At 60.3% G+C, this 22973-nt stretch overlaps 2 protein-coding genes across 2 annotated transcripts in view; one reads left to right on the top strand and one right to left on the bottom strand.

Annotated features, from left to right (window-relative positions):
* Positions 1 to 22973, top strand: part of DMBT1 (deleted in malignant brain tumors 1) — a 256667-nt gene that overhangs the window by 204702 nt on the left and 28992 nt on the right. The window contains exons 35-38 of the mRNA XM_059661998.1: positions 1119 to 1134; positions 1898 to 2248; positions 5848 to 5850; positions 19939 to 20023. Coding sequence (XP_059517981.1) covers positions 1119 to 1134; positions 1898 to 2248; positions 5848 to 5850; positions 19939 to 20023 — 455 coding nt within the window. The remainder of the gene's footprint in view (positions 1 to 1118; positions 1135 to 1897; positions 2249 to 5847; positions 5851 to 19938; positions 20024 to 22973) is intronic.
* Positions 7883 to 9951, bottom strand: C13H10orf120 (chromosome 13 C10orf120 homolog). Its single transcript, XM_059661834.1, has 3 exons — positions 9779 to 9951; positions 9254 to 9329; positions 7883 to 8596 (listed from the first exon to the last, which is right to left on the bottom strand). The coding sequence occupies exons 1-3, from the start codon at positions 9949 to 9951 to the stop codon at positions 7883 to 7885; spliced, it is 963 nt and encodes a 320-aa protein (XP_059517817.1).

The raw sequence follows: 22973 nt of genomic DNA, 5'->3' as shown, positions 1-22973 counted from the left end.
CCTGGTTCCGTATTAGTCTGTGTCCTGGTGCCAGGTGTAAGCAGGTGAATGAGGACCCAAATGACTGTAAGGGTCACACCTTCTGCCAACAGGACCGCACACGCCAGCGGCACAGGCAGTGTTGTGAGTTGCCTGGAAGGGGGCCCGTGGGCAGAGATGCGGTGACCCTCACACGGCTGCCTGCATTCGGGGCTCAGGCGTCCTTGCCTGTCAGTCTCTCCGGGGAAATTGGATGCAATCTCTGCACCTGGTCTGCTCTGCGAGGGCAGCGGGCCCTCTGAGACCCACCGGGCTATGCCTCGTAGTTGCCTATGGTCAGGCCTGAACCGCACACATGGGATAGGAACCTGAGCAGACTCCTCACTCTTGGCCCCTCCATGCCTCCTAAAAGCTGCGTGGTAGACAGTTTCCTCGTGTCAACTCTGTGCCTCCATCTAGACACAGACAGAATCACCTGGACGTTGGCACCAATGACCCGGGTCTTCCTGGCCCCTGGCGGGGCGCATCCTATGGGTTAGATGGCAAAGGCCCCGCCTTCCAAAGCAGGGCACCAGCATGGCTGAGCATCCACCTGCTCAGTGTCTCCCACAATTCCTCTTGCTGTGCCCTATTCTGTGCCATGTGTTTGGTCTGACACCCTCTCTCTCACAGCTGCCTGGCCCTGTCCACCACCATGCCAGCGGAGTCCCACTAGCTCTGACGCTACCTCCCGGCTCACCCCACAGCCCACCAGGAGCTCCCGGAGGGCACTGTGCCAGTTTCTGCCTCCCAGCCCCCTCCCTGATGTGTCGATAGTACTGTTGATTCCACAGGACATTGACCCTCTGGTCTGGCTCAGAGCGATAAGGGCATTCTGGCTACAGCGCTTTCCCACTCAGTGACAGGGGACACTCTGTCCAGAGGACATTGTGCTCCCTGAGCTGAGGCAACAGAGACCCTTCATCCATGGACCCCAGACAGAGCCTAGGAGATGCTTTTACCAAAGGACACTGCGTCAGTAGGTCACCATGGTTACTCTCACGGATTGTAGCCCTGGTTGCCATTGTCAAGGACATTCAAGGGCACAGTTTTGGTTCATGGAAGCTCTCAGAAAAGGTCTTTCTCCTGTAGCCACAGAGCTTCTCAGCCCACCCTGTCCATAACCCTCTGACCCCCTGACCCCAGTCACAGCTCAGCAGACCCGACCTTGACCCTCTGCCTGCCTTTCTAAGCTGCTCTGTTTTCTCTCCAGGTGGGTGGTACACAAGTCCTTCCTCGGTTGAGCATCCCTGGGTCTAGCCAAAGCATCAGCATTCAGCACTGTAGCCTCCAGGCCATGGTGACCTTCTCAAATCTTGTGTTAGATCTCCTCAGACTTCACCCCATCCAACATGAAGGGCTCCCCCACATCCCAGAATCATGGATTCCCTTCACCTTCCAGTCATGGGACAAATTAGTCAAGATGTTTTACTTTTCAAGTGACAGGAGCTCAACTCAAACTCTTTGAAGCCAGAAGAGCACTCCATGGCTCACACATGAGGGACGTCTAGTAGCAGGGCCAGCTTCAGGGGCAGCTGGATCCAGGTGTTCCAAGACTGTCTCCGTGCACTTTTCTTACCCCTTGTTCTGTGTGTATGGGCTTCACTATCAGCTTGCCTTCTGCACATGGGTCACTGCTAGTGCCAAGGGTGGGGCTCCCCACTTTGTCCTGCATTGAATGGCCAACGTGGTGGGAAACCAATTGGAGAACATGCACCCATGTTCTGTAACTGGCTCCTTGAAGATAAAGGGTGAATGATGGCCTACAGTCCAATCCTAATGCGGGGGATCGTAACCCTGAACAATAAAGGGTTGGCCCCTGGAAGAATTCGGAACCTCACCCACACCTCAGAGCCTCTTTCTTCAGGCGACATGGGAGACAGTGAATTTTTCTATCCCCTTCTAGGAACCAATGCTGGTTTGGACCTGAGGCTGGTGAATGGCGGTGACCGGTGTCAGGGCCGCGTGGAGGTCCTCTACAAAGGCTCCTGGGGCACCGTGTGTGATGACAGTTGGGACACCAATGATGCCAACGTGGTGTGCAGGCAGCTGGGCTGTGGTGGGGCCAGGTCAGCCCCAGGAAATGCCCGGTTCGGACAGGGCTCAGGCCCGATCGTGCTCGATGATGTAGCCTGCTCAGGGCACGAGTCCTACCTGTGGAGCTGCCCACACAGGGGCTGGAACTCCCACAACTGCAACCACGGGGAAGACGCCGGCGTCATCTGCTCAGGTGCGTCTCTACCATCCCTGGTGGCCCTTCTGGGCTGATGCTGCTGAGAACATACTCACTCCCCATGCCAGGGCCCCCCTGAGCCTCATATTGTCCCCCAGGCACTGGAGTGGCTCAGGGCCACAGGCTCTCAAGTGCTAGGTTACCTACTCAGACTACAGGTCAGATTGGTGGGTCCATGCGCCCAGTATCCTGAAGGCAGTGCCAGGAACTGGCTCGAAGGGGCCTGAGCTCCGTGTTCATGCACAAGAGGCAGCGTCCTGAGCACAGAGAGGAGCCTGCCCTTGTGCCCCCGGAGCCAGCTCACTGCCACCTGCAGGGTGTCTGGGGATTCCTTCCAGGGCAGCTGGTCCCTGGGTCTGGGGGTTAGTTAGCACTTCCCCTCTGTGAGGACGGTGTCACCTGGGGGCTCCCAGATAGTGACACACAGGGGACAACCTGAGAGCACAGAGGTCCTTTGTGAAGTATAGAGAGAGTGGGAGGGAGCAGGGGAGGTGGGAGATGGCAGGTGGCCAATGAATGGAAGGAGCCAATGGGAGCCTTGGGTATGGGGCATTATGACCGCATGGAAAAGTCTAGAAATCTGTGTAGACTCTCAATATCAGAATGGGTCAAGGTTGACACATCAGTGTGCACATTGATTGACCCCATTTGGTGGGGTCATTCCCTGTTCATTCTCTGGGGTCAACACCAGAGCCCTGGTGGCCTGTCTCTGGCATGACACTGGCTTCCATACACTGGACAGGAAGTCCTCAGGTTCCAGGAGGCAGGCCATGGCAAAGGGACAGAGGGCGTTTCTTTGGAAGGACTGTGAGGTTCAGGGTAGCACCTCTGTGTCCACTGCGAGGCCGTGTGTACCGCATCAGCTCCATGTGTAGAAGCTGAGGGTCATCAATCCGGGATCTGGGCCAGGCACCTGGGAGCTTATTGTCTGACTGTCCCTTTCTTCCCACAGCTGCTCAGCCCTGAACAACCTGGCCAGGTGAGTCCCAGCCACCTCTCCTGGGATGTCCCTCTCTCCTGCCCACCTCTACTGGTCAACATTCTCCAGCTGACCCATGGCTCTTTGAACCCCATCTGGACCACACTTTTGCCCTCTGTCTCCTTAACTATTGGGGGTCGGCGGAATCCAAAGACTCCGTCTGTCCATCCTCCTTGTGAGTTCTCATCAGATACTTGGCGGCCGTCCCGGGGGAGAGGGGCCGAAGGTCAAGAAGTGCCTCCCCTTCCATGAAGGTGGCCCAGTGGCTCCAGGCTGAGGAGGGCTTTGTGGGATAGTGGACACTGATGCCCACTGGCTTTCTGATGACAGGACAGCAGGCTTCCGGGTTCTCTCCTCCTCTCACACTTGCCGCACCCTGAGGGCCAGCATGGTCATACCCGCATCCCAGGGTGGCAGAGACAGTTCCCGGGGAAGGCAGTGAACATGTGATGAGGGTCCTTTGAGGCCGCCCTTGACCCCTTCCTGACCCGGTGGGGCTACACTCATGATCCAGGGGACTCGGGTGGTCGCGGACGTGTCTGTGGGGCTCAGGCTGCACCGTGTGGTGGCCATGGACTGCGTGTCGGGCTGCGTAGGCGTGCAGAGTGCAACCAGCCCTTTGGCCGCATTCCTCCCAATTTCCTGGTCAACAAGGGACGGGTGTCGTGTTTGGCCTAAGTGGCGGGGGCAAGCAGGAGCCTGCATTCTGCCAAGGGCCATTGCGATATTTTTAAAATATACATTTTTATTGATTTCAAGAGGAAGGGAGAGGGAGAGAGGGAGAAACATCAATGATGAGAGGGAATCATTCACCGGATGCCTCCTGCACACCCCCCTCCCCCCCCCCCCCCGGGGTTTGAGCCTGCAACCTGAGCATGTGCCCTTGACCGGAATCGAACCCGGGACCCTTCAGTCCAAAGGCTGATGCTCTATCCACTGAGCCAACCTAGGGCCCATTTGGGTCTTGATGGCGTCATCCGAGGGCCATAAACATTGATCTACTGAAGATGAGTGGCTCCATCTGGACAAACCTCATGTGAACTCACCCTGAGGCCCCGGCAGGGCCAGAGCCACTGATTCTCGGGCCTCAGGCGGCCTGCAGGCGGCACGGCCCCCAGCCCCCGCCTAGGAAGTCCGTACCTGGGACCCAGACACACCTGACCTCTCACCTCTGGGTTCTCACCCCCCGAGCCTCACTCCTCCTCTGTCAGACACAACTGCTCCCGCCCCCCACCCGCCTGTCAGGACTGTGAGGGGGTTGTGGTGGCTTTTGTTACTATCATTGTCGTCACCGATATTAACACATCAATGACCACATGGTCACTCCTGTCCGCCTTAACCCCCTGCAGTCCCGGGGAAAGAAGTAGTGTCCAGGCATGGCCGCGAGGCAGGTGTGGGGAGCGTAGCTGTCAGGGGCCTGTGTCCCCTCGGGCGCAGGTCACACACCACTGGCCGCTCTCTGTCCCCGTGTCCGCGCTCAGGCTGTCCTCAGGTGTGGCCCATTCTAGGCTCTGTCCTTCCTCATCCATTCACTCCACGCCCACCTCCTGGAGGCCTCCCGGGCGCCAGGAGACAGAGAACTAAACTCAGATCAAGCCCGGCCGGCGTGGCTCAGGGCTTGAGTGCGGACCTGTGAACCAGGAGGTCAGGGTTCGATTCCCGGTCAGGGCACAGGCCTGGGTTGCAGGCTCGGTCCGAAGTGGGGGGCAAGCAGGAGGCAGCTGGTCCATGATTCTGTCTCATCATTGATGTTTCTATCTTCCTCTCCCTCTCCCTCTCCCTTCCTCTCTGAAATCAATAAAAATATATATTTTAAAAAATAATGAAAAGAAAAAGAAAAACAGATTGAAGCCCCCCTCACCCCAGAAAGCTTACCCTGCGGCCAGAGAGCACAGGGCAGGGCACCCCCAGGGCAGCAGGGCAGGGGGTGGGTGTCTGAGGCCGACAGGGACCCTGCTTGCTCCTCTCTTCCCCCTCTTCCCACCGGCGCCCCAGTCGCTGGGGCCCGGATTCCCCTGGCCTGGGACCCATGTACCCATTTCCCCACTGGGCTGCAATGTTCCTGCTCCCCCACCCTGTCCACTGGGCGCCTCCAGCCACATTGAACCCCAAAACCCTCCCCTGGCTCCTGGGCCCACAGGACACAGCGACGCTCCGCCCGCCCTTGGCCGCCCTTCCCACTGGCCTCAGTTTCCCCCTCGGCACTCCCCGCTCTCACTCCTCTTCTTCCCACCAGACAAGCAGCTCTGAGGACATCGCCTGCCCTGCGACCACCGCCCCACCTGTGTCCTCTGTGTCCGCCGGCTCGTCCTGACCGAACTCCTCTCCGTCCCCACCCGCGGCCACAGCCAGAGCCACGGCAGCGCTGCCACCCCATGGGTCACATGGGAGCACCCCCCCGCCCCCCCTCCCCCGGCCTGGGCCGCTGCAGTGTGACCTCGGAATGCACAGGGCGGGGCTCCCACCCCAGGGCCTGGACCCTCGGGCAGCCATGAGCCACACCTCCCGCCGCCAGCCTTTCCCCAGGGGCCGCCTTCCTGGCCTTCTAGAACCCGCTGCTCAGGCTGCAGCTGCCCTGCCAGGTCGTGGACCAGCTGAATAAAGGGCATTTTCACAGCAAGTGTTGGTCTGGTCACTGTGGGGACTCCCCTCCCCCTGGATCCCTGCAGATGGAGAGAAGGAGGGGGAGGGGGTCCCGGGCTTCCAGAACCTTCTGGGGGATGGAGACGGTGTGCTGGTGGGTGCCGGTTCTCCCCAAAGCAGGAAATGGGGAGAGAAAGGCCAGCGTGCGGGCGCCACCATCATTCCTGGAGTCGGGACCAGCACGGAACAGACTGGCACCTCGATGTGTGTGGGGAGTGGGGAGAAGAGATAAACCAAAGAACTCATAGGCCTATAGGCAGAGCCATGGCACGGCCATCGGGGGAGGGGACTGGGGTGAGGGGGAGGGGAGCTGGGAGCCATCGGTAAGACTATCGACAAGAAGAATCTATTTAAAAAGGAGGCCAAAACCCAAAAGACAAAATTTCAAAATAAAAAGCAATCAGAGGCCGAGAGAGGAGAGCAGCCGGCCCTGTGACCCACACAGTGTCCCCGAGGGTCTCCCCGCCCCCAGGAGCCGCGCCCCCAGGAGCAGCCACGGGGAGCCTGGGAATTGCTGAGCGGGCCGGCCCCCATGGGGATGGACGCTCCCCTCTGAGGGTAAATGTGCCAACATCACAGCAACACGGGCGCCTCTGCCTGGCCAGGGCGCTGTCTCCTCTGGGTCTCACGTTGTCTCCAGCCTGGGGCTGGGTGGCTGGGGGGGCTGGGGAGGGCTGGGGGGCTGGGGGCTGGGGGGGCTGTGGGTCTGGGGGGTTGGGGGCTGAGGGCGGACGCCCCCTCCTGGGCCCTGCGGGCCTGGCCTGCACGTGTCTCCAGGGAGGAATGGACGGACAGGTGGCCCCAGGACCTGGGAGGAAACAAGGCCTGGGGCGCTTTCCACAAAGGCAGTGCATCTGCCCAAACGGGAGAGAAGCCAGCCCGGGGCTGCGGGGTGAGGAGGTCAGGACCCCGTTTCCCATCCTGCCCTGGGAATGCGCACGCCCCCTCCTCCCCCCCCTCCCCAGCCCCTGAGCCCAAGGGGCCCCCAGCAGCAGCGCCAGCAGGAGCCACCGGCTTTCTCTGAAGCTGACTCGGGCGCCCAGCTTCGCCTGCGTCCTCCCCGCGAGGGCAGGCGGGTCTGTGATTTCAGGGGAGAAGGGGCCCCTCTGGGCGGAGGCGGCCCGGCTCCAGGCTCTGAGTGACTGTGGTGACCGGGACCCTGACCCGCCTCCCTGTGTCCACCCCTTGGCAGTGTGACGCCATTTCTCCCCACGAAGACGTGACGTCCACGTGGCCAGGTGCTGAGTCCTTTGGAGTGTCACCGGACACACCGGGGTCTGTGGTCCCTCCCGGTCAGGAATTAACCAATCAGAGCATTCATGGGTGGAGCAATGGGTCCATGTTCCTCTCTCTTTCTCTCCCTCCCTCTCCCTTCCCCTCTGAAATCAATAAAATATTTTTTAAAAAATAGAAACAGAGAGAGGGAGGGGAAGCCCCCTGGCCGCCCTCCCCGGGGACTGGCCCTGGTCGTGTTCTGGCTGCCAGGCTGTGGCACCGTGGCGCCTGCCAGTTCAGTCTTGACTTCAAGGCACCTTGCACACTTCCATTTGCTCTCTCGGATCCGGCCACGGTCTGTGAACACGCCTGCCAGCCTGCTGGGGGGCACCTGGCCCCAGCACTCCCATCGGCCCCAGCTGATCGCTGTCAACCCCATAAGGAGCTGACTGCAGCCCCGGGCGCCCAGCAGAAACCAGGAGGACCGCCCGGCGGAGCCCAGCCTGCATCGCTGACCCAGAACGACAAGCTAAATTAACAACCCCTGTTTTAAGCCGCTACTTTTCGGGGTGATTTGTTTCAGCTGATACGGGCCCGGGGCAGGAGGTGGGAGCCGGAGCCAGGAGCTGCCTGAAACCAGGAAGCCTTAGCAGGTGGGTCTTAGGTTGAGGGTCCCCCCCGCCCCCAGGAGATGGGTCCCCCAAGAAGACAGGGCGGGGAGGCTCCTGGACAGGCAGAGCTGCGAGAACAGTGCGGCCTGGACACTGGGTGCCCCGAGGGGAATCAATAAAGCTTTAATGCTGGTGAGACGCAGTCCTGCCCGGAGGCTCTCTCCAGGCACCCTCCTGCTGGGGGCGGTGGCTGGCCTGGGCCATGTCGCTGGGGTGGAGGCCTCGCGAGATGAAGTCCTGGTTCATGAGCAAGAGGTCCCCCGGGAAGTCCGCCAAGCGAAAGAGGCTGCGGTTGGTGAAGCCGGCGATGGACCGCTCCGCTTTCTTGGTGGCAAAGAACGGCCTCAGCTCGCTGGGCTGGCGGGGGAGCGGTTTGGGGGGCTCTTTGGGCTTGAAAATGACACTCATTTTGATCTCTTGTCTTTTTGCGGTGGTGTCCTCGCTCTCCCCGGGCGCGGCATCCCCGTGGGCCTGGCCGGCCACCGCGTCCTCGCCTCCGGCCGCGGGGGGGCCGCCGGGGGACCCAGCCCTCTGGATGGCGGGCAGCGGCCGGGTCCTCAGCGCCCGCGCGAACTGCATGCGCTCCACGTGCCTGCAGATGCCCTGCCTCTCGCGCGGCGGCACCCGGAGATCCTCCGGGGACACCGTCCCCTTGGCCGTCCAGATCTTCTTCAGGAGCCCGCAGGGGGCGAAGGTCGGGGGGAACTGCTGCCTGTACTCCAGCACCTGCTTGTAGTCCGGCGACCGCAGCTGCAGCTCCCGGAGCATCTTCCGCTCCTCCTCCTGCTTGTGCGTCAGGAACCTTCTGGAGGCCACGGTGTGCACGCCACCTAGACGCTGGCCGCCAGACAGGCCGTGAGCACAGCCCGGGACGCCCTCCTCCCGCCACCGCCCCGCGTGCCCGCGGCCCTGTGTGGGGGGCAAAGGCGCACCTTTGGGGCCAGACAAGCCTGGGTTCAAATCCCAGCTCTCCTTTTTGTTTTTTTTTTAATGGTGTCTTTCTTTTATTTATTTTTAAATATATTTTTCTTGATTTCAGAGAGGAAGCCGCACACTGAGGATTGAGTCCACAAACCGGGCATGTGCCCTGACCAGGCATCGAACCCAGGACCCTTCAGTCTGCAGGCCGACGCTCTATTCACTGAGCCACACCAGCCTGGGCTGGACGCTCCTTGCCCACCATGGACTGGAAGGAATGGTGTGACTCACGGGGCCCCTGGGCGGCCTCCGGAACCGTCCCTGTGAGAGCCGCTGGCGCCAGGTAAGGCTCAGGCCAGGCGCCTCTGCCCGGACCCTGCCGCCCTAGTCCTCCCGGGGCGTTGGAACCACGGGGCCCTTTGCTCCGCCAGCGCCGAAGCCACGGGCCCCCTCGGCCAGCCTGCGCCCTGACTGGGAGACTTCTGTCTCTACCGCGGCTGTTTGGGAACCCCTGGCTCCCCCGGGGTGACCGCCGCCCTCAGTAGCCACCCCCCCCGCAAAGGTCGGGGCACTTACCAGGATCTCTTTCTCCAGCGGGGAGTACTTCCCGGGGGCGATGCTGGGGTCTGATGTGTGGAATTTGGTCCATGTCCTGGGAGGTGGAGAGGCAGGTGTGTTAAAACTCTGGGAAAGGCCCTGGCCAGTTGGCTCAGTGGGTAGAGCATCGGCCTGGGGATCAAAGGGTCCCGGGTTCGATTCTGGTCAAGGGCATGCACCTCAGTTGCAGGCCCCTCCCTGGCCCAGACCCTGGTGGGGGCTCGTGCAGGAGGCAGCCGGTCGACGTGTTTCTCTCACATCGGTGTTTCTCTCTGTCTCCCCCTCCCCCTCCCACTCTCTACAATCAGTGGGAAAACATCCTCGGGGAGGATTTAAAAGATAAACTTCCGAAAGGGGCTCCCTGGCGCTCCCTTTGGGAATGGAAACCTCACAAAGGGTGATTTCGCAGAGCCAGGCGAGGCCGCGGGCGGGGATCCTCCGGGCACGGGCTGGGGGCCACCACACGGCCGGGGGGGGCGGGGGCGGGAAGGAGCGGGCACTCACCCCACAGGGGCAGTGGAGGCTCGGTCCCCGCGGCAGCACAGGGGGTCCTGGTCCTTGACGGACTCAACTGCGCTCAGCACCCCATTCTTCTGGGGCTTCCGCTCTGGGGCCCGGGGGTCCGTACCCCTCTCCTGCCCAGCCTTCTGGCCGCCGTCCTCCCATTCACTGAGCATGGCCTGGCCACAGGCCGGGTGGATGGTGTCGGGGCTGGAGGGGCTCTTCCTCAGGCAGTTTCATGGGAGCCCAGGGGTGGGCTCACATGGTTCTTGCATCATAACCGGCCCCTGGGAGCGATTGTGAGGTCTGAGCCCTGGCTGAGCGGCTCCGAGCCACCGCCAGCTTCCAGAGGGAGGTGCCCTGTGGGTTCCCTTATCGTTACATAACCGCTTCCTTGGCCCGTCTGGCGCGGAGACGGCGCCAGGCAAATCCCCCTGTGGTCCTGCGGTCCCGCTGCACCCACAGCGGCAGGAGCCAGGGCGATGGGCAGCTCCCTGTGTCCGCAAGGCTGCCTCCTGCCTATCGGGCCCCCCGACACCCAGGTACGAACAAAACAGGAGAGCCCGGCCGTGCCGCTCAGCGGTGCAGCCTCGACCTAGGAACCGGGAGGTCAGGGTTCGATTCCCGGTCATGCCCGGGTGGCAGGCTTGATCCCCAGTCGGGGGCATGCAGGGGGCAGCTGATCCGTGATTCTCTCTCACCATGGATGTTTCTCTCTCTCTCTCTCTCTCTCTCTCTCTCTCTCTCTCTCTCCCTTCCTCTCTGGAATCAAGAAAAAAAAATAGAATAAATTTAAAAGCAACGACAGAAAAGACCCCTCCCCGCTGGAGCCGCAGCCGTCAGCACCAGCGGTTCTGCCGCCCTGAGGGCAGCGGGGGGCGAGGCAGGCTCCTCTCCATTCTGTCTTGTTGTGTCCGGTCCCCAAGGCGTCTGCTGCAGCTTTGTCCCCTGTCTGCACTGCTCCGTGCGCGTCTGAGAAGTCAGCTACTGAAAGGACAGTGTGGGGGGAAGCAGTGGGCCCCCCGGGAGGGCGTCCCATCCCACCCAGCTCAGCGGGTCTGGGGTGCTCGCTCCAGCTGGGGTCTAGTGGCAGAGCTGGGTCCCCGGGCGACGGGGAGCCACCAGGTAGCAGAGGCCATGGCCTGGTGCCCTCTGTGTGGCCGCAGCGACAGGATGGCCTGGCCCGCGGCTGGAGTGGGGGCGAGTGTCCCACTTGTGTTTCTCTCACCTGCAGAAGCGCCCTGTGCCGGCGGAGTGGCCATCGAACGCGTGTTCTGCGTGTTCCGTGAGCATTGACGTGTCTGGCAAACCTCCAGGAGAGAGGCTGGTGACGGGGGTCAGGCAGTGCCTGTCTGCTCACAGGTGCCGCTCTCTGAGGGCAACCACTGGCCCCAGGACCCTTCCTCTGGGCCCAGCTGCTCACCCACTCTCAGGGACGCGCCGTGAGCTCAACTCTCCACTAGAGGGTGAGGCTAGAGATGAACCAGGCAGTGCTGGCCAGCGTGGCTCTGTGGTTAGGGTGTCCACCGATGCACCCAAAAGGTTGTGGGTTTGATTCCTGGTCAAGGCCATGTACCTGGGTTGCAGATTCCACCTCCTGGCCCTGATCTGAGCTCATGTGGGCGGCAACCAATCTATGCGTCTCTCTCACATCAATGTTTCTCTCTCTCTCTCTCTTCCCTTCTCCTTCTCTTCCTCCCTTCCTTCCTTCCTTCCTTCTTTCCTTCCTTCCTTCCTTCCTTCCATTCTCTAAAATTCAATGGAAAAGATACCCTTGGGGGAGGATTAACAACAACAAAACAGAGATGGCCTAGCTGGGTCCCCCTTTGGGAAGGCCTCACGGTGGGGGTGGCACAGGCCTACGGGAGGTCAGTGCACGGGACATGCCCCGTTCTGGCAGGAGAAGAAGGGGCTTCGGTGCTATGACAACCTGGGAGACTCCCTGGCCAGGGGCTCCGAGGACCTCCCGCAGGGCAAGCTGTGCGTCTGCAGAGACGAGATGTGCACGGATCTGGACACAGGAAGCACACGCGTCCGCCTCCCTGGGTTTTGGTGATGTCGGGCAGGGACCCGACTCTGTGAACTGCCGGGCCGGGAGCAGGAGGAGGTGGGCAAGGCGGGGCGGGCGCGGCACCCTCCGGGAAGGCTGGGGGTGGGAGGCCTCTGCTTGGCTGCAGGCGTCAGGGTGGGGGGAGGGCTGACCCCCCACCGCCCGGCTTCCCCAGGAGCCGGCACCGCTGGCCTTTGCCAGGAGGTGGGAGGAGGCGAAACCTGCCGTGGTGCAGGGAGGGTCCTTCACCCTGGAGCCCGGGTTCCTCATCCCCTCGTGGCCTCACGCAGCCCCCCGACATCTGGCCGCACCCAGCGCCCGGGCTGAGGCGCTGCTCTGGCCCTCGGCTTCTCCCTGTCCCGTCCCCCCGCCCTCCTACCCTGGCCCCTGGCCCAGGGCTCTGCCCGCCCCACCAGGGGCCTTCGCGACTGAACTCCTTGTCCCCAGCGTGACTGGCAGCGCGAGGAGGCCCGTTTGGGGCGTCTCAGACAAAGGAGCCGGTGTGCTGGCAAGTTCCAATGATGTGCCCAAGGTCACACTATTCCAGGTAGAAAAAGCAAAACAAAACATAGGCCCGCCCAGCTCAGGATAATCTGAGCTTCGATTCCCCAGGAGGCGGTGTGGCAACTGGACCGTGCAAATTGGTCTGATAAGGAGATTGGAGTTGAGCACAAGCTGCGGAAACGCCGCAGGAGAAGATGGGTGGCGGGGGCAGTGCCCGCTGCGTGCCCGCCAGGGACGGCTTGTCTCAATCAGGACGCCCCGAGATGAACACTGATAATCACTAATATCGACTGTGTATTGCGTGTAGGCACGGGCCTATGAGCGCTCTATGCCCTCATTTAAATACGCGGATACATTTTAAATGGTGTCAGAGTCCTAGAAGGCGTCTGCTTCCAAAGCAAACCAGATCAGCCCGGCTCGTGTGGCTCAGGGGTTGAGCGTCCACCTATGACCCAGGAGGTCAGGGTTCGATTCCCACTCAGGGCACAGGCCCGGGTTGCTGGCTCGATCCCCAGTGTGGGGCGTGCAGGAGGCAGCCAATCTGTGAGTCTCTCTCATCATGGATGTTTCTAGCTCTCCCTCTCCCTTCCTCTCTGACATCAATTTTAAAAAAATTTTTAAAAATAATAATAACAAATAAAAAACAAACCAAAAACCCCAAAGCAGATGAGCAGTGGAGTAACCGCTATGCTGAGCAGGGTGACCCTGGAAATAGGGGGCCTGTCTCAGCCCCCGACTCACTGCTGTCCTGACAGTTTGCGTTGGGGAGTTCTGGCCCAGGAAAGGGGGTGGGGCTCCACGTGGTGGGGGGCCCTCAGGGGGCTCCCTGCTCACCAGTAAGAAAGACGTGCCCCCTTTTTGCGGCGGCACAGGGACAGCGACCCGGGCCAGCGGCCGGCCGTGGGCAGGTCTCCATCCTGCATCACCCACGGTTTCTCGGAAACCTCGCCGGTATCACCATCCTCTTGGCGTGCAGCCTCCTCGTGTTTCATTAAATGCAGCCGTGCCCTCCCCCAGGCCTCCCTTCCCGCCTGGCAGCGGGGCAGGTTCTCGCCCTGGAAGCGTCCCGCCTGCTCCCGGGTTTTCCGACGTCTGAGGGAACCACGGTCTTTCCCACACACCGAGGTGGGAGCTAAGAGGCGTCTTAAGGGCTGAGCCGCTCCACATCCCAAGAGGCTGTGCGGACGGACGGTGGTCCCTGCGCTCGCCCCCGCCGACCTCCGACCCCCGGCCTCCCCTGAGACGCCCCGGGAGGCGCCCGGCCCTCTGAGCAGGCTTCGGGGTGCGTGCCAAGAAAACCGCGTGAGTTATGCACACACAGGAAGGTCTTATCTTAAACCCCTCGCTGGCAGCGGCTCCCAAGATACTGGAACTCCCGGGGGGTGAGAGGGCAGGACTCCCAGCGGATCTTTGGGATCTAACCCGGAGGAGTACATTTCTCTGACCTTCAACTGGTGCCTCGGACCCGAGTCCGGGGAAGAGGCCAGAGCGGCCCGGGCTGGAGTCTCCAAAGGGCGCTGGGCGCGCGTGGCTGTGCTGCGCCCGTGCGTGAGCCCGTTGGTTCTGTGAACAAGAAATCAATGGTTAAGAGTTTTAAATATATGTTTATGGAACGCAGAGCGGAAGGGAGAGGGAGAGAGAGAGAAACATCCATGATGGGAGAGGATCCTGGATCGGCTGCCTCCTGCACACCCCCTACTGGGCATGAGCCTGCACCCCGGGCCTGTGCCCAGACCAGGAATCGAACCGTGACCTCCTGGTTCATAGGTCGACGCTCAACCATGAGCCACGCCGGCCGGGCTCACATGGCTTTTGAAGGACAGAGACAGAGCGCACGCGCACAGGCAGCCCGAGCCCTTGGCCTGCAGCTCATTCCCTCCCCAGCTGACCTCGGGCGGGGGTGGGGGGGGGGTCCATTTCTCCCCGAGTCAGTTTCCCGCCTATAAAGGCGGAGATAAGCCTTATGTTCCGCTAACTCACAGGACGATGAAAAGAATTAAAATGAGATAATGTCCAAGAAAATGAATTAGCCCACAAAACGTGTTGTAACGCTGACCGGCGGCTGCCACTGGGGTGCTAGGAAGTGAGCACATGCATTTGGTTTAGTTGGTGGCTCTGGCCTGACCACAGTGCGAGCGCCAGTCAGTTGGGTGTTCAGTGCATCTAATAGGCACCATTAGATGCCAAAGGGATTTTGAAAAAGAAGAAAGAATGAATGTGAAACCCTCAGTGGTAGCAAGTGCTGGGCAGATATAAGGACTCGCGTGACTGTTACTGTACTTTACTGACGTACGGAAACTTCACTTCAGCTGCCTGGCACCCTCTGCCCTAGACAGAGGGGCTTCCGAGGGGAGACGAGTTACAGAAAAGCCAACAGCCCCCGTCTGGCTGCGAGCTCGCGTCCCAGCTCCGTTTCTTCTGTCTGTGCCGCGTTCTCTCTCCCCGGGTGCCTCTCTCTTCCCGCCTTGGCTAAGTTCACCTGGTTTATGATTAACGACAACGAGACTGTTAGAAAAGCTCAAAACCGCCCGGCCAGTGTGGCTCAGGCGGGGTCGATCCCCAGTGTGAGGCGTGCAGGAGGCAGCCGATCCATGATTCTCTCTCATCGTTGATGCTTCTCTCTCTCTCTCCCTCTCTGAAATCAGTAAAAACATATTTTAAAAGGAAAGACAAGCTCAAAACCTCTGTCACAGGGACATCTATTGAGAAAGAAGCATCTCCTGCAGACGCCAACTTTTAATGACTCCGCCCAGTACCCCTCTGAAGTAAGCGGGGGGGGGGGGCGTACCGTCTCCCCCTTTTGGGATGAGGAAGCGAAGCTGGTGCGATCAAGTGCGTTCCCTCGGTCACAGCGGAGGAAACAGGACCCAGGCCCTTTGAGCTGCAGGCCGGCTCCAGCCCCCCTGCCCAGGGTCGCGCTTGCCCATCGTGAGCAGAGTGGGCCTGGCTGACCTTGGGTGTCGACACACAAGGAGCCAGAAGCCATTCCTGCAGGTCGTGGTGACTGACATGGTGGGTTCCCCAACCTGCAGAGTGGCCTTTGGACACTCCTCCCCTGAGGACACTTCCCATTGGTTTTTAAAGAGAGGGGACGGGAGGGGGAGAGACACAGAGAGAGACACAGCGATGCGGAGAGACGCATTGATCGCTTGCCTCCCACACGCACCCCGACCAGGGCCCGGGATCGAGCCTGCCACCGCGGTGCGTGCCCTTGACCAGAGTCAAACCCGGGACCTTCCAGTCCGCAGGCCGAAACGCTAACCACTGAGCAAGTGGTCTTCCCAGGTAAGAGCAGGTGGAGTATTCGGTTGGAAAGCACTTCCTTTCAGCGTCTTTCCACAATCCCGGCCCCGCGTCTGTGCACCCCCTGCCCTCGCCCGTCGCGTTCACAGGGGTTAGGGTGACACCTGCCCGGAGGCGTGCGCTCTGTCGGAAACCTCGCCTCGGGGCTCCGAGCAGAGGGGAGACCTCAGGCCACGGGCTGACGTGCTCCTGGAAGCCAAGTGCGGAGTAAAGTGGGTGCTGGGGGAGCGCTCGTCTGATGAGCATGAGGTGTGAGTGTGTCCCTCGGGGCTCGTCCGCGGATGTGCAGTCCCAGGCCTCGTGCTAAGGGAGCGAGGCCGCCCGCAGGCCCAGCGAGCAGCTCCAGGGACGCCGGTCCCTCAAAGGGCGACAAGCTAGTGGGGGAAGTAGACTCAGACGCCGGGAACTGCCATTGAGGCCGGACGGGCTCGGGGTTCGCAGTAAGGGCTGGTGGGCGCGGCGGGAACTCGCGAATGTGGATGGGAACAGAGGAGAGACTTCGTGGACGAAGGACAGGCGGGCGTGGGTATTGAAAGATGAGTCCATTCCAGCCGCTTCTTCCCCGAGGCAGTGCCGCGGGCAGGAGGAAATGGGGCGTCAGGAACCTCCAGGGCTCCTGGAACTCGGGTTCCCCCCTGCCCAGCCGGGATCAGCTCACCACCTGCCTCCCACCCCTCCAGCCGCACCTCCCACCCACTCCGCTCCGAGCGGGCCTCCAGCAGGTAGCACCACCTTCTCCCGCAGTGAGTGCACCGCCCTCCAATCCCAGCGAAGGGCATCGAGTTGCAGGGCCGCCCCGGGAGCCCGGGAGCATATAAGGCCGCCGGCCCGCCCGGCAGCAGCAGCTGGACACCTCCCGCCATGGGCTGCCCGGCCCCGCTCCTGGGGCTGCTGCTCCTGCCCGGAGTTTTTCTACTCGGAACAGGTACAGCCGTGGGTGCCCGAGCCCCTGGCTCCTGCCTGTCCCCGGGAGGACAGGGCAAGTGTGGGTGCCCCCCAGAGCCCCCCAACCCGCTGTGGGGAAGTTTAGAATGAAATCCAGACCACGAGGGCCTTTCCCGTGTTGGATGCAATCCAGCCACGGAGGGAGACGTTGCTGTGCCGGTCACCGAGGGCTTAGCCGTGCTTGCGGGTTTGGGGGCGCTGGGTCAAGGGTGTTCTGTGGTTCTGTCCTGTGGGCGAGGCACTGGCCCATGCGCTGCTCTGCAAAAGGGGGTCTCTGTTCTCAGGGTTCTGGAGAGAGATGGGAACAGAAGGAGCATTTGGTGTCGTTCCAGCTTAAACTAAAACGACTCTAAGAGGTTGAGCGTGGTTGAGCGTGGACCCATGGATGTGCCCGGTTGCGGGTTCGATCCCCAGTGGGGGGCATGGAGGAGGCAGCCAATCAGTGATTCTCTCTTGTCTGGATGCTTCTCTGTCCTCTCCCTCTCCCTTCCTCTCTCTGAAATCAATAAAATATCAATTTTTGAACCCCTGTAGGGTCCTGGGTTCAATCCCAGCCAGGGCTCCAAAAAAATCAATATTTTTTTTAAAAGAAGGAGGAGGCGCGCTGGCCGGGGCACCTCAGGGCTTCGACGTGCTCGCTGGCCCGCACGCTGACATGGTGCAGTGGAGGTACTGAATTACCGTCACGATGTCTTTCCTGTTGCTGAAGGCGTTGAAAAATGTCCCACTAAAGAATACCTTCGCCTGAAACAGTTGGTGTGACATGAAATTATCTAGATTTGATTCATGAAGTCTCCTAACCTGAACATCTCTCTCCTTTTATTTCTAAAGAATTATCAGTTTGGTAATCTTAGCCCTAGTCTGTACTCCACATCTAGTCCTCTTAGGGACGGTTTAGTTTAAGCTGGAACGACATGAATTCGAGCTGCCCACGTAATTTCCATTACTTTTACCATTATTTTGTGACGTGAGGGGGAAATGGTGAAGTCCTCTGTGACTTAGCTTTCCCACTTACACGAACAAACAAACGCTTGGGAATACTCTTGAACAACAAATAGCTTGGATGAGATTTTTATTCGCTGTAAAGACAAACCTAATCAACACCCACAGAACAACGTTTGATTGTGAAGTTCATACTCAAACTCTCCTTTCATTCTGCAGGTGAGTGAGTAGCTACTCAGACCTGTTTGCTAGGACACGCGAGGGTGTGCAGAAGGATCTAAGCCAGCGGTTCTCAACCTGTGGGCCGCGACCCCTTTGGGGGTCGAACGACCCTTTCATAGGGGTCGCCTAAGGCCATTGGGAAACACATCTATAATCACATATTGTTTTTGTGATGAATCACTCTGCTTTAATTATGTTCAATGTGTAACAATGACATTGGGGGTCACCACCACATGAGGAGCTGTGTTAAAGGGTCGCGGCGTCAGGAAGGTGGAGAACCGCTGAAGCGGTCTCCTGCGTCCTTTGAGGCCGGGGCCGTGGTGGCGTTTACATGTCTGATGATGAGTGAGCGCGTGAGTGTGACTTGGGGCCGAAGGTCTGCGTGGCTCCGGCCCCGAGTCCCCGTGTCCTGACCCTGTGAATGCGGCAGGTTTCGCATCCCTCCGGCTGCTGCCTCGGCTCTCACAGGCGAAGGGAGGATTCACTGGGGAGATTTAATGGGATAATGTTCTAAATGACCTTGAAGCCTCCGCGAGAAGCCGCTAAGTCAGTGTGAACTGTCATTAGACGCTACAAGCTCTACACTGGGGATCTCACACCCAGAGGGGAGGACAGTGCGGATGCTCAGCGCCCGATTAAAGCGTTTCCCCGGTGTGGCCATCCCCAAGAACCAGGAGTTTCCTCTTTCAATATTCCCGCCACAGGCTCAGGCAATAGATGCAACATCGGTTTTTTGTTTTGTTTTGTTTTTAACATATTTTATTGATTTTTTACAGAGAGGAAGGGAGAGGGATAGAGAGTCAGAAACATCGATGAGAGAGAAACATCGATCAGCTGCCTCCTGCACATCTCCTACTGAGGATGTGCCCGCAACCCAGGTACATGCCCTTGACCGGAATTGAACCCGGGACCCTTCAGTCCGCAGGCCGACGCTCTAGCCACTGAGCACACCGGTCAGGGCGATGCAGCTCTGTTACAAGCCAGCGGGAAGGGGTGCTTTTCTCCAGCTGATCAGCACCGAGCAGGCGGGCGCTCGGAGAGGGAGGGGGGCTGTGCCAAGCGTATGTGGAAAATGCATGGGGCTTTCTCGCCCTGCTGGTGTGGTTCAGTGGATAGAGCATCAGCCTGTGGGCTGAAGGTCCCGGGTTCGATCCCAGTCAGGGCACAGGCCCGGGTTGTGGGCTCCATCCCCAGTAGGGGGCGTGCAGGAGGCAGCTGATTGATGATTCTCTCTCATCATGGATGTTTCTGTCTCTCTCTCCCTCTCCCTCTCTGAAATCAATCAAAAAATATGTTTTTAAAGGGATTTAGAATAGACGTGTGTGTGTGTGTGTGTGTGTGTGTGTGTGCGAGTCGGGGGATGGAGACAACCCCCAGTTTGGGACAGTGAGTTTAAAGATTGCTGGGAACTGGGAAAAAGCTCCCTGAAATCCAGCGATTCTCTTAAGACAACACCTTGGTAACGACTCGATGATGGATGATGCGTTGGAAACAGCCCCGAGCTGGGCCTTCGATAGGAGGGCACAGCCCTCTCCTTGCTCTGCCCTGTCCTGACTTCCAGCCAACCCTGCCCACCGAGGGCACGGGGTGGCACGGGCCTGCTTCCCGCCCCACGGGCACAGCAGCAGGCACAGCAGCAGGCACTCAGAAATGGTCAGAGTGAGTGAGTGGAAAACAACACTCATTACTCTCCCCACTGCTGCCCGCTGCCCGCTCCTCCAGGATAAGCGCGCCAGGGTCTCAGGTGTTTCCTGAGCTGCTGGCATCGAGGGGATTGGAGAGGCACGGGGGCCCTGCAGACGCCACAGGCGAGTAGCTGTTGTCCCGGGCCGGCCTGGCCCTGCTCCAGCTGCGCCCACCCCGCCTCCCCCACCTGTGCTCGCGCCACCTCTGCCCTGAGTATGCACTTCCCCCTGCAGCTTACAGACTGACCTTGAGCTCCCAGGAGCGTGGGATCAGCGATGCGATACGGCCCTGGAGGTGCTCGTGGGCTCTTCAGCGGTTGCACAAGCACCTCCAGACAACGGGCCCCGAGAGCTTCCGGGAACAGCCAGGCCTGTGCCCGGAGTGTGGTTGTCCCCTGCATAGAGTTTATCTGCTCAGCACGAGCCAAGGCAAACAGTTAAAATCTCTCTAAAACCGCAAGGCGATCGAGTTGCGATCTGCCCAGCTGGGTGCACACCTGCTCTGCCTCGAGGCCGGACACTGGCCACCCCCCTCCCCGCCTCCCTCCGGCCCACAGCCCCCCACCCCCAGGGCACTCAGCCCGGGCTCCCCCTGGCGCCACGGTCTCGGTCAGGGTGGGAGTCAGTGGTGTCAGATCTGGGCTGGGCCCCTGGCCGCCTGCTCGCATTCGCCCTGGTCATACTGTGCCCTGCTGTGCCGCCAGCAAGCTGACAGCTCCACAGGCCAACCTCCCCTCCCACCCACCCCCACACGCACATGCACACACACACACACACACACACACCACACACGCGTGCACACACACATGCATGTACACCCACACACACATGCACCCCCACCCACACATATGCACAGCCACCCACACATATGCACACACACATGCACCCCCCCACACACATATGCACAGCCACCCACACACGTGCACCCCACCCCCACATATGCAAACACACGCACGCACATACACACCACACACATGCATGCACACCCACATGCATGCACACACCCCCACATATGCACAGCCACCCACACACCCATACACATGCACACACTCTCTTGCATACATATACTCACACACATGCACACACCCACACATGCACTATGCAATGCTCTCACATGCATGTGCTCGTGCACGTGCATTCACATGCATGCACATGTGTGCACACAGCCACACACATACACAAATGAATGTCCACCAAACACGTAGCTGGTATTCAGCTCACCGCGATGAAAGGTGCATGTGTGTGATGGGAAGAAGGAAATGGCTTCGTGGGTCCAGAGCGGTGAGCAGGTCACGGCTGAGGTTCCCGTGGTTGCAGCCCGGGGACTCTCTCTGTGTGGCACTAACGTAACTAGTATGTTTTCAAAGTCCATTCAAACAGCTCAGACATTGGGGGCCAAGTGTGTGCGTGTGCGTGTGTGCATGTGCGTGTGTGCACGCGCGTGTGTGTGCATGCCTGCATGTGTGTGTGGTGTGTGTGTGTGCATGTTTGTGTGTGTATGTGTGCGTGCTTGCGTGCATGTGGGGGTGTATGTGCCTGCATGTGTATGCATGCGTGTGTGTGTGTTTGTGTGTGTGCGCGCAGGGGGTGAGGTTGGCTTGTTTGCATTTATCGTTGGTTTCTCTTTTTCCCCCCTCGATGGCTTTGTGTCGTCGGGTGGGGTTAGAGTTCTATCAACACGTCTGTCTCCTAGCCGCGGGCTCCGCCTGTTCCGTGGCACGAGGAGTGTTTGCCTCCCGGTTGTCACGGCGTCTGCAGGGCGGACACACGCAGCACAGCAGAGTGGGACACGTGTGGCCAGACACGCTGTCCTGCTCATCACGTATGTGTGTGATGGTTAATGAACAGTCCTCTGAACTAAGGCCGGAGAACCGACATTCTTATTCCTGGAGTCACATTCTTTCATGATGAAACTTATTTTGGTTGAAGCTTTTCCAGGACAACATTGGCCCTTTTCTAAAGTGACCTCCTCTCCCCCCGTAGCCGCCGAGACCGAGCGCCTAAAGCTGGCACTGGGTGAGTTCGTGCTTCTGTCCCATCGGCCTGACGCTTCCCATTCTCTGCGCCCCTGGGCAGGCAGGAGGCCGGTGCCAGGGGAGGACACGCAGTGGGCAGTGCCGGTCATTTGAAATCTGTAGCAGATGCATGTATGCGACACGGATAACAGCCGTGTTTGCCGAGGGCCCGGAGGACTGATGGCGCCCGTGGGTCCCGAGAGGCAGGGGCCGGGAAAGGGCTCGGATGTGGACGGGCCGTGGTCACCGGCTCTGGTCCCAGGTGGGCACCGCTGCCCTGGCCGGCAGATGGCGCTCCAGCCCGGGGTGAGGGCTGCTCTGTGTGCCATTCAGGGCCCCGAGGTGCAGCTGTCGCCTCTGGGGTCTCTTCAAAATGATCCCATGGGCAAGCACCTCTGAGCGTCCGTGATGTCCCGGGCGGCACTGTCCGGCCCGTGTTCCTCGGGTCCGTTCCCACCTGTCCCCCTAGGCGGCCCTGACGCTCAGAAGCAGGTGGGGTGAACGTCACCCCTTTAATCACATGAAAACCTCTCCATTTCTCTCGTGCCCACAGATGACGGGGACTCGGACGCCATCCTGTCAGGTAAGATGGCGCCCACCCTGTGCTGACCCCTCGGAGGGTCTCACGGTCCCTCCAAATTCAGGAAAGAGGTCCTTCCCTGGTGACCCCCAGCCGCCCCGTGGCTGAGTTTGTGGGGAGCTCGTTCTCAGGCGGGCCCCGAGATCCCCTCCGTCCTCAGAGAGGACGGCGCTGCCGGTGTCTGGAACGAGTCCTGAAAGCATCGGGCGTGAGTGGGTCCAAGGCCGCCTGTCGGCGTCGCTCCGGCCGCTGCTCGCTCAGCGGTTACCGGCCGCGCTCCGTTCCGCGGAGGAGGCGGCGTTTGAGCGCGTGTGACACCGGCTCATTCTGCGTGTCCTGTGCCAAGGCCACCAGTTCCCACAAACCCAGTGTGTGAGCCGCACCCAAGCGCTGCCTTCGGCTCTGGGGTCAGAGTCCAGGAGGAGTCTCACCCGCGAAATCGCTGTCCAGGGTCCTGTCCCCCTGGAGGCCGCGGGGCAGGACCACGCCTGCCTCTCCCGGGTCCTGGGGCCGCCCCCTCCTGGGCTCCGCTCCTTCTTCCGGCTTCAAAGCCAGCAGGGTCGTGTCTTCAAATTCCTCTCTGACGCTCCAACCTCCAGCTCCACTTTTAAGAATGCTTGTGGCCTGGCCGGCGGGGCTCAGGGGTTGAGGGTCGACCTAGGAACCAGGAGGTCAGGGTTCTATTCCCAGTCAGGGCACAGGCCCGGGTTACGGGTTCGCTCCCCAGTGTGGGGCGTGCAGGAGGCAGCTGATCCTTGATTCTCTCTCATCATGGATGTTCCTGTCTCTCTCCGCCTCCCTTCCGCTCTCTTTAAAATCATTAAAACATTTTTTAAAATACGAGGGGGAATCATGGACCGGCTGCCTCCTGCACACCTCCTACTGGGGATGGAGCCTGCAACCCGGGCATGTGCCCTGACTGGGAATGGAACTCCTGGTTTATAGGTCGATG

This window comes from Myotis daubentonii, chromosome 13 (assembly GCF_963259705.1).
Source record: "Myotis daubentonii chromosome 13, mMyoDau2.1, whole genome shotgun sequence".
Lineage (NCBI taxonomy): Eukaryota > Metazoa > Chordata > Mammalia > Chiroptera > Vespertilionidae > Myotis > Myotis daubentonii.
Note: the sequence above shows the minus strand (reverse complement) of the source record. Positions and strands in the feature narration are given on the sequence as shown.

What these genes read in the sequence shown, in the direction of transcription:
- C13H10orf120 (XM_059661834.1), bottom strand. Translation starts at nt 9,951, where the DNA reads ATGCTCAGTGAATGGGAGGACGGCGGCCAGAAGGCTGGGCAGGAGAGG. An exon ending in GCCTCCACTGCCCCTGTGGG is followed by an intron (nt 9,330 to 9,778) that starts GTGAGTGCCCGC and finishes TCCACCTCCCAG; the next exon opens with GACATGGACCAAATTCCACA. An exon ending in CGCTGGAGAAAGAGATCCTG is followed by an intron (nt 8,597 to 9,253) that starts GTAAGTGCCCCG and finishes TCTGGCGGCCAG; the next exon opens with CGTCTAGGTGGCGTGCACAC.